Source organism: Monodelphis domestica, chromosome 4 (genome assembly GCF_027887165.1).
Source record: "Monodelphis domestica isolate mMonDom1 chromosome 4, mMonDom1.pri, whole genome shotgun sequence".
NCBI lineage: Eukaryota > Metazoa > Chordata > Mammalia > Didelphimorphia > Didelphidae > Monodelphis > Monodelphis domestica.
The window spans coordinates 369,569,155-369,584,304 of NC_077230.1; the positions used below are offsets into that span (position 1 = coordinate 369,569,155).

Here is a 15,150-nt window from a genome sequence, read left to right on the forward strand (position 1 = left end):
TTAGTCCTCTTCTTGTTCTGAAAACAATACAATCAGCACATAGACAATGCTCAACAGTGTCTACTTCATTATACAACTGTAGTCTTCCACCTCTTCCCTGAGAAGAGGGAGGCATGCTCACTTTCAGTGTCTTGAAGGGTCAGGCCCAGCTGTGTCTTAGAGTAGAGTTCTGATAGGTTGTTTTTGTGATCACTGGCAGGATTATTCTGATTCTTCTTGTTTTCCTCTTCTTCAGTTCATATAAATTGAAAATGATTCTTTTGAACCCAAGCTCAAGACTTTATATTTATTTATATGAAATTGCATCTTATACCCATCCTAACTTGTCAAGATCTTTTTGGATGCTTACTTTGTCATCCATTGTGTTAGCAATCCCTATCGGTTTTGTTTCATCTGCATATTTGATAAGTTACCATCTATCGATTTACCCAGGTCATTGATAAAAATAATAAACAACATAGGGCCAAAGACAGATCCTTGGGTATTCCATTAAGAGATTAACTTTCACTTGACATTGAACTTTAATGACTATTAAAATGACTATTCAGATGGTGAGGTTGACCAGGTATTATGGGTGACTCTTGATTGTCTCAAGCTTCAAAATACCATGAGACTTTCTCACTGAAATCCATAGCTGCTCAAGAGATCATCTAACAGTCTCCAGTGGAGAAATCAAATAGATTAAAATCGTTTATTTCCATATTATCACCTGCTTTTGAATTGAGTGCCCATTGAGAGAATCTTATGTTTGGACATGCATTGTAGATTGCAGTGGATTGTTCCTAAAATTAAATAAGATGTAAAGAAATTGTGTAGTACTTCCCACAATCCCAAAATGTTCTTTCACATACAAATCTGTCCTTTTTAATGGTAATAGTCTTTCAATAATGTTGTATGGCTGGTAATTATGGAATATCACAGACTTTGAAGACTCAAAATTATGGTTACCCCAGAGATATATGGTAGGAATAGGAAGATTATAGCCTATTACCAGTTACCATGCAAAGTCATAAGGATGGAAATTCATTTGGCATAAGGGAGAGATGAACTTCCTTGAAACAGAGGGTTCTGTAAGAGGATAGTGAGAGGTAAGGATAGAGAAATCCTTTGGACACATTTTGGAGGACTTTGAGTGCCAGGAAAAAGAGCTTAGACTTTTGTTACTTAAGCAATAGGGAGTGAATGAAGGATTTAAAGATAATATAGTTCTTATTGTTTTTGCATTGCCTTCCTTTCTGAATATACACATTCTTCCTTAACTCCTTTATCTAGTGAGCCCTACTAATAGATTAAAAAAACCTTCTGCCTTATCAATTCTAAGGAAGAAGAGTAGCAAGGTCTAGGCAATTGGAGTTAAGTGACTTGTCCAGGACTTGTTCCATAGCTAGGAAGTGTCTTAAGCCAGATTTTCCCAGGTCCTCCTGACTCTAGGCCTGGTGCTCTGGCCATTGTGCCCTTAAATGATTGATATTTTATTGTTGTTAGTTATAACATAGGAGAATATTCTCATTTTACATTTTGTTTTTATGTCATGCTTTTAAAAAACAAACTCTTCCTTACTTTCTGTCTCAGAATCAATACTAAGAACAGTAGGGACTAGGCAATTGGGGTTAAGTGACTTGCTCATGAACCTCCTATCTCTAGGTCACATTTATTTCTGTCTCTTGCATTTCTTTTTTTTTTAATTTTAATATTATTTTATTTGGTCGTTTTCATACATTATTCACTGGAAACAAAGATCGTTTTCTTTTCCTCCCCTCCCCTTCCCCCCCCCCCCCCCCGCCTTTCCCTCTCCCATAGCCGACGCATGATTCCACTGGTTATCACATGTGTTCTTGACTCGAACCCATTTCCCTGTTGTTGGAGTTTGCATTATAGTGTTCATTTAGAGTCTCTCCTCAGTCTTATCTCCTCCAACCCTGTAGTCAAGCAGTTGCTTTTCAGCGGTGTTTTTACTCCCACAGTTTATCCTCTGCTTGTGGGTAGTATTTTTTTTTTAGATCCCTGCAGATTGTTCAGGGATTGCATTGATACTAATGGAGAAGTCCATCACCTTCGATTGTACCACAATGTATCAGTCTCTGTGTACAATGTTTTCCTGGTTCTGCTCCTCTCGCTCTGCATTACTTCCTGGAGGTTGTTCCAGTCTCCATGGAACTTCTCCACTTTATTATTCCTTTTAGCACAATAGTATTCCATCACCAACATATACCACAATTTGTTCAGCCATTCCCCAATTGAGGGGCATCCCCTCATTTTCCAATTGCATTTCTTTATAATAAAAATTTTTAAAGCGAGAAAGAAGCATTTCAGCAAAACCAACCAGAATATTGACTACAGATGGCTGTTTATTCCACATGCATAATACCTAGTGAAGGAAGAGAGGTGCATCTTTTAAACTCTTCTTTGGGATTAAGCTTGGTCATTATGATTACATAGCTTTGGTTTCATTTGTTGTAGTCATAGTAGCTTTGTTTTACTTTATGCTACTTCAGTTGATACGATTTTCCATGTTTCTTTGAATTTTTCATATTCATAATTTTTTACAGCATAATAATATTCTGTTGCATTCATGTATTACAATTTGTTTAGCTACTTCCCAATCACTGGGCACCAACTTTGTTTTCAGTTTTTTACTACCACAAAAAGTGCTGCTATGAATATTTGTGGTATAAGACCTTTCTCTCTGGGGCCAGAACCTTAAGTTCTTTTTTGTCATCTTTGGCTTATGATCAAAAAAATTCCTGTCTAATGACCTGTTTAATTTTAACCTACTTGATTTTAGTTCTGATCATACTTAAACAAAACCTGCCCTTAAAGGTGGCTATTGTCATATTTCTCCTTCATTCATTACATAATGTCTGAAAGAAATAATTGCTTCTCTCCTGACTAATTTCTAAAGCCCCTTGCTTACTGGCTTTGGTTCCCACCACTGCCAGAACTGTTCTCCAAAATTTTTTTAATGGCAATGACCTGTCTTAGTTTTTATGCTAGTTGACCTTTCTGTAGCATTTGTTGTTATTGTCCATTCCCTCCTTGTTACTTTTTCTTTCCCTGGCTTTCTTGACACTGTACTCTCATAAATTTCCTACCCTTCTGACAATTCCATCTGTCTCCTTCAGAGGCTCTTCCCACATCCTAAATGTGAACCTCCCCCAGAGATCTCTTCTTGGCTCTTAAATTTCTGTAATCTTTCTCGACAATCTTAACTAATTTTATGCCTTCAATCATTTATTCCATTTGTTTGATTTTAAGAGCACTAAAACTAGTCTCAATCTTTTTTCTATACTTTAATCCTGTATCTTCAACTTCCTGCTGGACATTGCTACCTCTTTATCCTGCTAAGCATCTCAAACTCAGCATTGGCCATCCCTTTTCCTCTCCTTGCAGAAAGATGCCAACTTTTTTTTTCTTTAACTTTTACCTTTGGTCTTAGAATTGATATAAGAAAGGGCTAGGCAGTTAGGGCTATGACTTGCATAGGGTCACCCAGACAGGAGATAATATGAGGTCAGATTTCAATCTACCAACTTTCTCATAACTTCTTTGGTATATATTACTATCCTCTTAGTTATCAGGCTCTAAATCTGGGTCATTAATAGTTTTCCCCCTTTTTCTTTTATTCTTGACCTATACCATCAGTTGACAAATCCTAATAATTCTTCTTTAAAATCTCTTGGAATTCCTGCTTCCATTTCTGTTTCTGTCATCCTGGCTCAGACTATCCACACGTCTTGCCTGGATTATTATAGTAGCTTTTATAAGAATTTAAATTTAGATTTTTATGCTAAATATGAGAATTCTAAAGTAATATTGTGGTCACTGATTTTAAAATGTTGCAGATTAAGTCAAAATGACTTTTAGCAGCTTTATTTACAAAGAGGTAGAAAGAGTAAAAGTGGAAAAATGTAGATAAAGAGAGATGAAATACCGCCTAGGTACAAAATACCCTAAATTTAATTCTAATGTCTCCAGACCACACATAAGAATCTCGCCAGAATCCAAAGTCCTAATTAGGAAGTCGAAGACACTGAAGAATCCACTGAGAACCTTCAGTGAACCTGAGGCTAAGACTGCTATAAGAATATCACCAGAACTCATGCTGAAGGGAGTGTCCCACCAAAGCACCAACAAGCAGAGAACCAAGGAAGGAATCACTCCACTCACCACTGCAAGCCAACACAGGATCCAGGGGAAATCTCCCCCAGTCCCGCTTACCAACACAGAGAGCATGAATCCTCAAGCTGGCCTTTTTAAAGCAGTTTTCTTGATATCACTTCCTGTCACTCCCCCACTTTAGGGGAACCAATTGCAGTCTTTTAATTTACCTAGAACTGCCCAACGGGCTGGGGAGTGGCCTCTGGAGTTGTTACCCACTCTAGCAAGTGACTTGTGAACTCTCATACTTAGTGACTGCTAAGGTACTAAGTAGGGGTACTTAAGTTTTTGATTGATTAAACTTAAAAGTTGCTGATTGATAGTCAGAGAGTTTGATTTACTCTTCACACTTTCCAATTAATCTTTCAGTTTTTATCTTTAAAATCTCATTCCCTTAACATCACTAATAACTTTCCTAATGCACAGTTCTGATCACTTTACTCTCCTACTTAAAAACCATAAGGACCTGCCCAGGGGCTACCAGAAGAAGACCTGACTCTGTACCTTGACCTTCAGGGATCTCCATAACCTACTTTTCAAGCTTTATCTCATATTGCTCTCTTCTGAAAGATAAATAGGATTCTTCTCTTATCTTGATCTCATCCTGCCCTTTGCTTACATTGTCCTCTATATTTGGCATGCAGTGTTTCCCATTACCCTTCACAGTTCTTTGCCAGTTTTAATTTGGGGTGGGAGAGGGCAACTTGGTTATGGGCTCATCCATGAAGCTTTCTCACAACTCCTGGCCATAAGGAAATCACTCAACATACCACCCCCACTGCCACCCCTGCTCCCAATCTCCTATGGCACTTTGATCCTCTCCTTTTCACTTTTCTTACGCAGATTTTTATTACTACTTTTTCATCTTGATTACTACATTATAAAGTCTTTGAGGGCAGGGACTATATCTAATTTTATCATTATATCCTTGTGGCCTACCTCCATTCTTGGCATGTAGGTGTTTAGTACATATCTGAATTGTTTTTGAGGTAGAATAAAGGGAATCCAGAAGTTATTTGGCCATTCTCAAGCCTAGTGTGAAAGTTTCCATTACAATAAATCAAATCTGTATAAAATTACAGAATTTCAGGGCAGAAAAAGTCCTCAGGTGTTATCTAGTCTTACCTGTACTGGAATAAGAATCTCCCTAGACATCTTTGATAAGTGGTAGGGGGGAATATCCTTACCTCCTGAGAGAACTCATTCCACTTATAGAGGGTTCTAACTGTTAGAAAGAAGCCTAAATCAGCTTTTCTGTCACCTTTCCACAGCTAGTTGTGCCCCCTGGGGCCAAGCAAAACAAACCCAATTCCTCTCCAAAATGATAGCTCTTCTGATGCTTGAAGAGAGTTGTCAAAGCCATCCCAGAGCTTTCCCTTTCTCCATGCTAAATTCAAATAGCAACAAAAAGCATTTATTAAGGGCCTTGTCTGTTCTAGGCATTGAGGTTTTCAAGACAAAAATGTCTCTTCCCTCAAGGTGCATACATTCTGCTGGAACTAAAAGATACAAAATAATACAAGGTCATTTGAGGAAGGAAGAAACACTTAATACCTTAGGGTAGAGTGGAAGAGGAATCAAGTCAGGCTTCAGACACCAAGCACTGAGATGGCTTTGTATGTCCTGTGTATTCATTCGTGCATAGATAAGTTGGGACTGTTTACTTTTAAGGCTTGTTTTTGCCTTTGTATCCCCCAATGCCAATCATGTAGGAAGCATTTGAACGCTTGAATTTTGTTAAATTCTTGGAGGTGATGACATCTGAACTAAGTAATAAAGACCAAGGATTCAGAAAGGCAAAGATAAAGGAGGCGGGTATTTCTATCATGCAACCTTGTACAAAGGTATGGAGGCTAGAGATGATGTGTTGAGTTTAGAGCAGAATTTAGACTAGTTGGACTGGGAGAAAGAATCTGTGAAAGGGAATGATAGAAAATCAAAGTGGAAGGTAGTTAAATTGTGGAGGACCTTAAATGACAGTCTATGGTGAACCTTTTAAACACATTGCCATGCCCTGACCACCCCCCCCCCCCCACTGGGTGCCATGCGAATCCCTCTGCCTTTCTAGTAACTAACTCTAGTTAGTGGGTGACTACATGGTGCACGTGTCTACAGAGAAGTCTTAGTGTGCCATCGGTTCACCATCACAGGTCTATGCCATTTATATTTTAGGCATTGGGAAACCTTTGTGATACTATGAACCACTGAAGCCTTCTGAGTAGTGAGTCAACATGTTAGATGTGTTCCTTAGTAAAATTATTTTGGTAGCTTTGCAGAAGGTGAATTAGCAGTGTAATAGTCCAAATGAAAGGTAATAAAAACCTGAATGAGAGGAGCAGCCATATGAGCAAAGAGAGGGAGACAGTGTAAAGATTAAAATTTAGGGGAGACGGGGAGACTGAGGCATCTGAGGCAGGTAGAAATTAGTTTCTCTCTGCAAGGAGTATTATATTTTTTAGAGGTTTATTAAAGGCTAAAGATTAAAGAATATACAAGTAAGAAACATGTGCCTAGGCCAGAGGCCTAGACAAAATAACCTCACATCACGCAAGAGACCGCCTGCTCCAAAACAGAAGTCCAAAAAGAGCCAAGACCCCTCAAAAGCCTTTGAATCAGCTTAGATACCTTCTCGATCTCGGCCCAGGTGAGATTACAAGGCATTCTGGGGAAGTGGAGCAAAGGCTCGTGGGGATTGTAGTCCTGTATTCGAGTCTATTTTTTACAATGGATGCAAAAGATTTGTGGAGGCAGACTCAAAACATGATAACTGAGATTGAATGTAGGGTGATAGATGCACCTTTGCCTCTAAAATTCCCTGACTTCCTTCAAATGTTAGTCTATGTAACAAACCTTTTCTTATTCCCCTAGTTGTGGGTGCTTTCTTTCTCAAATTTTGTATATGCTTACTATTTACATATTTTATTCATTCTCCAATAAAGTATAAGCTCCCCAGAAGACAGAGAATGGTTTTTGTGTTTGTTTTCCTTTATCTCTAACTCCATTGCCTAGCATTGTACCACTCATATAGTAGACCTTAATAAAGTATTTCTGCATTGGATTAGTATTCATAAGGGAGAAAGGACTAAATGCAGGTTAGGTTGGTAGGAAGAGTGAATTTGTTAGTCATGGGACTGAGAAATCAAGGATGCCATCTTCCAGGATCTTGTGATGGATGGCATCAGTTTCCAGGGTTTGTTTTCTGAATATAGAATAATGGGAGGGGCAGAATTTATAGAGAGGACATACCATGGAATGGACTGCCTCAGGAGGTGATAGGCTGTTTTTCATTAGATGTTTTCAGACTGGTGTTGGATGACCACTTGCTGGGTGTCAGAGTGGGGATTCCTTTCATTTAGGGTTTGGACTAGATTAGACTGCTCAAGACCCCTCAAGACTGTCAGATTTTTGCAAATCACTTAATCATTCAGTGAACTACTGTATGCTAAGTACTGTGCTAAGTGTGAAGGATATAAATGAGTAAAAAAGAAAGTTTCTGTCCTCAGTGAGCTTATAGTCTAATGGGGAAAGACAATATACAAAAGGAAGCTGAAAAGGAGAGGAGGAGAAGGTACCAGAGTTGGGGCCTGGTGGAGAAGTCAGTCAGAAATATCCCAAAAGTAGAGTAGCCAGGAGAAATTTTGTTGTTTGAGCTGAGCTTCCCTTAAATCAAAGTTTGGAATTTTTGGCCTTACCCTCTAATCAGAGAGACAGATGATTGATGAGGTAGAGTGTCAAGAATGATAAGATCTTAAAGGCTGATGAAGACATCCCAATTCTGAGCTTCTTGCGGCCCTGGAAGAGAAATCAGTTAAAGAAGTCCTATGATCCTTTGATAGGTAGGGAAATAGTTCCGTTACCAATGATAATGGGTAAATTAGAAAAGCATTGTTGTGGTGAGTGAATTAGTTCAGTTTTTGCCACAGTCAACACTTGATCTTGTATAAGCATTTAAAACCCCACAATGTGGGTTGTGTCTGTTTCTCTCATTATTTGAGGGTTATCTATCTCCTGCAAAGGCCTGGGTCTTTATAGAATTTTCAGGTAGAGTCAGCTAGAGAATGGTCAGATATAGTCATACTAGATAGAGGACAATTTTTTTGATTTGTAGATTATATTGTTTAACTGTAAATTTACCACTCCAGCTACCAAACTTCATCCCACTTAAAAAAACAAAACAAAACCAAAACCCTTACTTGCTGTCTTGTCATTTCTAAGACAGAAGAGTGGCAGTGGCTAGGCTCTTGGGATTAAGTGGCTTGCCCAGGCTTTACACAGCTTGACCTGAACTCAGGTCTTCCTTCTGGGCCTGGTACTCTCTCGTGTTCTTTAGCAGATAAGGTCAAAAAGATGTTAGGATCTGACCCAGCTAAAAAGAGCCATGAATAAATGTTGGGATCTGACCAAGGGAGAAAGAAGCCACAAATAATTTTCACAGAGATGCTTCTGTGTTCTGCTGAAGGCCATAGCAAAGCTGATTATGCAAGCAGCACGTGTAATATCTGGGAATGAACTTTGGCCCTTGGTATTGTTTGGGTTTGTAGAGGAGCCCTAGAAATGTTTTGGGTAATGTTTTTACATAAATAATATTCTATGGGAAAGAAATGCCTCTTAAATATGATGTAATACTTAGCACTTCTCTCTCTATAAAAATCTTTCATATCTATAATAAATGAAGTTTGTACAAAACCCCCATCTGGCCTTTACTTTTTCTCTCAGTGTGGAACCCTGGCATCAACACCTACTTGTCCCTTCTTCTCACTTTTAATATGAAGGAAAGGTTTTAGAGAGTCCCAAGTTAGGTAGAATATGCTAAATGAACCCCTCTAGCTACTGGATGGTTCAAGTATCTTAGAATCCAGGGTCTTAAGTCTGACATTCTTTCTTCCTTATCTATTTTTAAATGAATAAACTTCATCATGAGAGGTTTTCAGTGGAGTCTTTACTCTCTGCTGTTGGGGTAATAAGGCTGAAGAACCAGGTGGTGAGAGATGAGTGGGCTAAGGGACATGCACTGCAGAAACAATCTTGGAGCTGTTAATGGTTCCATTTTGAGACCTGGACACCAGGATGTGTGTACTTTGCCAAACCTCCCTTGGTGAAGTTTTGGCAGGATTACTGCAATGTGAAACCTTTGAAGAGCTGATATTTTACTGAAAGGGCTATTTCTGCACAATTGGGAAGGCACAGTTTGTAACCACATGCTATAGAACCTGGACTTTAAAACAGATTCATTACAGAATCTTAATTGGAATGGACTTCAGAGTTCATCTAGTTCAACATGTACTTGAGCAAAAGCCCTCCCTTCAACATACCCAACAAATCATTCACCTTGTTCTGAGACCTCCAGTGAGGAAATGTACATAAACAATCCAAGGCAGACTTTTAGTAGCTCTAATTTTTAGAAAGTTTCCCCCTATATTTGATCTAAATTTGCCTCTTTTCAACTTCTTTCAACTTGCTCCTAGTTCTACCTCCTGGGACCACACAGAACAAAACCAATCTCTCTTTCATGAGGCAATCTTTTAAAATATGAAGGTGGTTCATGTGTCTTTTCTTTAGGCTAATCATCCCCACTTCTTTCAACCAACCTTTACTCATTGAGTCCCTTAATTATCCTGATTGTCCTCTGCTTTACACTCTCTGTGACTGGCCTTCCCAAATGTTGACCTGAACTGAATACAACATTCCAGATATGTCTTAGCTTAGAAGACTGAACTGTCACCTCTTTAGTTCCCTGAATGAGACCCAAGATAGTATTGACTTTCTTGATGGCTTTGACATGCCATAGATTCATATTGAGCTTGTGTACTAACTGACTCTTTCATTTAAGTTTTTTTTTCACCCTGAAGAGTGAAAAGTGGTGTGTTTGAAAGAATTCTTAGACATTCTCATAGGCTTCAAATGTATATGTATATGTATATGTATGTATATGGTAATGCTGTGAACTAAATTTAAAACGCTTCTTTTATTGGGTTGTCATTCTAATAATATATAGTTCTGGGAAACCTTCACTGCCTATCACTGAGGACTCCCTCCTCTTGGCCTATAGTTTTCTTGGTTGCCTGTGTCCACTGCAAGTCTTGTGATAAATCCTTGTAAGTTGACTGCTCTTGAATGCAATACCTGGTTCCTATGTACTTGCCTTCTGGATACCAACACTGATGATGTGCTTAGACTCCAGCCTAAATAAGGGCCCTTGAATACTGATTTTTGTGTATTGTAGGTGCCTTAGGTGAGTTATGTGCCTTGATGGACCAAGTTGCTAATGGGGAATATCAAAAGCAGAACCAGCGGTGGCAGCACCCATCAGACCTCACCATGAGGTAAGTGAGTGATTTGAGGGAAGAGTAGGACAGTACAGATAGACCCAGTGGTCAAAGAATAGTCTCTGATTCAGTCATTTTTGTACCTGCCTATAGCTGGGACAGCTTATACAATATATCTGAATGTGTTCAAAATAGGTACATGATTTAGAGGTAAAGGGTAATATAAGCAAATTCTAGGAGCATGGCAAAAAAATTACCTGTTAGATCTTTGGCCAAGGGAATAATTCATGACTAAACAAAGTAAAGAGGATCATAGGTAAAATGGATAATTTAACAAAAGTAAAACGGATACCTTAAATTAAAAAGGTTTGCACAAATAAAAGCAGTCCAGCTGAAATTAGAAAGCAGGAAACTGGAAAAAATTTTATAACAAATTTCTCTGATAAAGGTCTCATTTCTCAAATGTATAGGGAACTGAGCCAAATTTATAAAAATTAGAGCCATTCCCCATTTGACAAATGATTAGAGAGATATGAACAGTCATTTTTCAGAAGAAATCAAAACTCCCAGTAATCATATGCTTTAAATCACTATTGATTAGAGAAATGCCAGTGAAAACAATTCTAAGGTACAGCCTCACACCCATCAGAAAACATTTTTTAAAATAACAAAGATAGATATAGGTAAAAATAGCATCATTAGTCAGGAGATGTGAGTGATTTGGCCCCTGAATAACATTGTGGCAAATCCCTTAAGTCATCTCTTCAGTTTCCTCATCTGAAAATAAAACTCTTATGTGTGTCTATCTGTTGACAGTATGCTGGGGTAGAAAGAGCACTATACAGGGGTTTCAGGAGATCCTGGCTTCTTGTTCCCTCTTTATTCCTTATTTCCTGGCTCACTTAACCTCTGGCCTCACATTTCTTACCTATGAAATGAGATTGAATGACCCTTGTCTGACTGGGACCTCAGGAGATCCAAGATTTACTTTAACATTCATTAGGTGCCTACTATGTGCTTAACATGGGGAGAGAGACAAAAGTTAAATAGAATATGGCCCCTATTCTCAGGTGGATCAATCTTGTCCTCTTGAACTCTTAAGCCAGTTTCCATCTCTGGTACTCAGCGGTATTTTTTTTTAAACCCTTACCTTCTGTCTTAGTGTCAATTTTAAGAAAGAAGTACAGAAAGGGGTAGGCAAATCAGGGTTAAGTCACTTGCCCAGGGGTCACATAGCTAGGAAGTGTCTGAGGCTAAATTTGAACCCAAGAACTTCTGACTCCAGGCCTGACTCTGTCTACTGAGCCACCTAGCTACCCCTACTCTGCTTCATTCTATAAGATTCTCTGTTTCTTCATGGAATCAGGGGGAATTTAGTTATAAAAATGTTGAAAGAATTATATTGTCATTTCATTGTAGTAGAATCTTAGAGGGAGCCTTGGATTTAGGAAGGACTCCAGAGTGTCTAACTCACTTTTCTCTGAATCTCTTCTGCATCATCCCAACATGAATTCATTCAGCTTACTCTTGAAGATCTTTAGGAATCGGAAATCTGTCATAACCTGTTTTAATTTTGGTCAGGTCTAATTTGTTAGAAAATTCAGTAATAATAGCATTTGAGTATTTTGTGATTGACAAAGCAATTACATTGCAGTGATAATATGAAAAAAGATTAATTATCTCCATTGTCTAGATGAGGTAACTGAGGCACAAAGATATAGAGACTTTCCCAGGGCTATAAAGTTTGGCTTTTCTGTCATTCCTCCTAGGTCTTAGTTTTTCCCTCTAGGGCTAAGCAAACAAGCATAATTCCTTTTCCAAATGCCATCCCTTCATTAAATTTGAACAAAATTATCATTCCCTTTTCCCTTCTCCTGTGCAAATCTTTTCCTCTAAGTTAAATGTCAGCAATTCTTGTGTCTGATTCTGGTGGTGGACTGGCATAGTTCCCAGTCCCCTTACTATCCTGGTTGCTCTGTTTTAGAGTCCAGATTGTCAATGTGCCCCTCCTTAAATTTGGTCTTCAGAATGAGAGTCTAGCTGTGGTCTAACCGTGGCAGATGAATCTGGGACAGTCATTTCTCTCCCTCTGGACACAAAATTGACTCTTGAACTTATAGTGCATGAAAATCCCAGAGTCCTTATTATTTAAACTGTTGTCTGGCCATGTTTACTCATTGTAGTCTAAAGGTTGATATTTTTAAAATCCAACTTAATATTTAGTCTTATTAAATTTCATCTTTTTTTAATTGAAAGCTTTTATTTTTCCAAATAATACATAATAACATTTTTTCAGTATATGTTTTCTGAAATTATAAGATCTACATTGTCTCCCTCTCTCTTTTCCCTGTCTTGGTCTAAGCAACTTGATCTGAGACCATATTTTTATGTTGGTCATGTTTTAAGAAGAAGGTCAATATAATACCAAAACCCCAAAATAAAACCGTAAATAAATGAGTGAAAGATAGTATGCTTTGATCTGCATCTGATTCCCAACAGTTCTTTCTTTGAAGGTAGGTAGAATTCTTTGTCATAAATCCTTCAGAATTGTCCCAGATTGTTGTATTGCTAAGAGTAGCTAAAGTCTTTTACATTGCACAGTATTGCTGTTACTGCATACAGTTGGTTTTGCTTATTTCATTCTGTGTCAGATCTTTCCTGCTTTTTCTGAAATCTTTTTCTCTTGCTCATTGTTTCTTATAGCACAAGAGTATTCCATCACTAACATGTACCACACTATTTGTTCAGCCATTTCCCAGTGGAGGAACATTCCCTCAGTTTCCAATTTTTTACCACCACTAAAAGAGCTGCTACAAATATTTTTGTACAAGTAGATCTTTTCCTTTTTTTTTTAATCTCTTTGGGACGCAGACCCAGTGGTGTTATTACAGGATCAAAGGTTATATACATTTTTATAGCCCTTTGAGCATAGTTCAAATTGCCCTCCAGAATGTTTGGATCAGTTCACAACTTCACCAATGATGCATTAGTGTCCCAATTTTGCCACATCCCCTCCAACATTTATCATTTTCCTTTATTGTCATATTGACCAATCTCTCAGGTATGAGATAACACCTAAACATTGTTTTAATTAACATTTCTTTAATCAAAAGGGATTTAGAACATTTTTTTGAATGATTATTGATCATTTTGATTTCTTCTTTTGAAAATTACTTGTTCATATCCTTTGACCATTTGTCAATTGGGGAATGACTTGTATTCTTCTAAATTTGACTTAGTTCTGTATAAATTTGAGAAATTAAACCTTTGTCAGAGAAATTTGTAATAAAATTTTTTCCTCTGTTTGTTGTTTCCCTTCTAATCTTGGTTGCATTGGTTTTGTTTGTACAAAAACTTCTTATAAGTCTCATCTTTAGAGCCAGTGTGACATAGTAAATAAAGGGCTAGCCTCAGAGTGAGGAAAATCCTTGTCCATCCTGGCTTTGTGACCCTGGGCAAGTCCCTTCACATCACAGGGCCCCAATCAACTCTTTAACTTGAGGAACACTTGCTAGCTAATGGGCATTAGTTGAGATGATTTCTCTATCAGGAGGTCCTTATATGTCTGGAATCACAGACCCAATCCCCAAAAAGGTAATAATTTCATTTTATTAGATTAAGCCTAGTATTCCAATCTGCTGAGGTCTAAGCTAGAAGGAGTTCATGAGAGGCTGTGTACTAGGGGATACAATCAGCTAATGACTGAGCTGAGAATAGAGCCTAGATCTCTTGATCACCATTCCTCATTCTTTTGATGATACCATGCTTTGTCTGACATGAAAAGATGCCCATAAATAGCAGAAGTAGCAATATCTAGATGGAGAAAAGGATCTTAGAGAACTATAAACTGGTCTGGTATGCTTGATGTAAAACATCTTGAATTGAGAAGTTAAGGCAATCCCCTAATCCCCTTCTTAGAGTGGGCCTGGTTTAGGCTATATGATCATTCTTCTTTTCTTTATGTTTTTATATATTAATTGTGTAGACTTGGGTTGCTGTCGACTTGGGTTGCTGTCTTTTTTCTTCCCCCACCCTCCATCCCCCTGCCCCAAGTCTTCTGGTTTCTGGCTTCCCCTTTTGCCTAGATAAAGAGGTACCCATTCAGCTCACCAACTCTGGTTGCTTCTTGCTGCTTATTAAATTGTACAAGCATGCCCCCATCTTATTTTGTGCTGATGGTTGCTGGGCTTTTGGAGCATGAATATAGTCATTCCCCTAATATCATTATGGCTGAATTTGATTATTCTGAATGGAACTTAATTTTAAAGACCTTGACCCATGCTGTTTCCTGATTTGTACTTTTGCTTAACATCTCCTGCCCCAGAGCTTTTGGAAATGAGAAAAAATGCCCCAAAGCTCTTTCAAAGCTGGGGTTGGTAGCTTTCTTTTTGATGAGTTGAATGTCATTGTGAATCTGGCATTGTGTGTGTGTGTGTGTGTGTGTGTGTGTGTGTGTGTGTGTGTGTGTGTGTGTGTATGTATACTAGATAAAACTAGATCAGAAAGACTGAGAGAGACTGAGATTAAAGAGAAATGTTTGGAAACTTGGAATACTCCTGACTTGAGCTGATAGATTGTAGAAAGGAATGAACGGGAGAGTGAGGAAGAGGCTGTAGTAGAAATCTCATTGATATGGATGACCTGGGTTTGAATGCCAGCTGTGAGATCATGGGCAAGCTGTTTCATCTCTAGGTTTTGGTTCCCTTGAACATAAAGTGAGAATGTT

At 38.2% G+C, this 15,150-nt stretch overlaps 1 protein-coding gene across 7 annotated transcripts in view; it reads left to right on the plus strand.

The window, feature by feature from the left end:
* S100PBP (S100P binding protein) overlaps positions 1-15,150 on the plus strand; it is a 32,251-nt gene that overhangs the window by 14,654 nt on the left and 2,447 nt on the right. For 5 of the 7 annotated variants that reach the window (XM_016422531.2, XM_056795300.1, XM_007492900.3 and 2 more), the window contains one exon: positions 10,382-10,481. The exons of 1 other annotated variant lie outside the window; for it this stretch is intronic. In XM_016422531.2, coding sequence (XP_016278017.1) covers positions 10,382-10,481 — 100 coding nt within the window. One more of the 7 variants, XM_007492901.3, reaches the window with a different exon arrangement.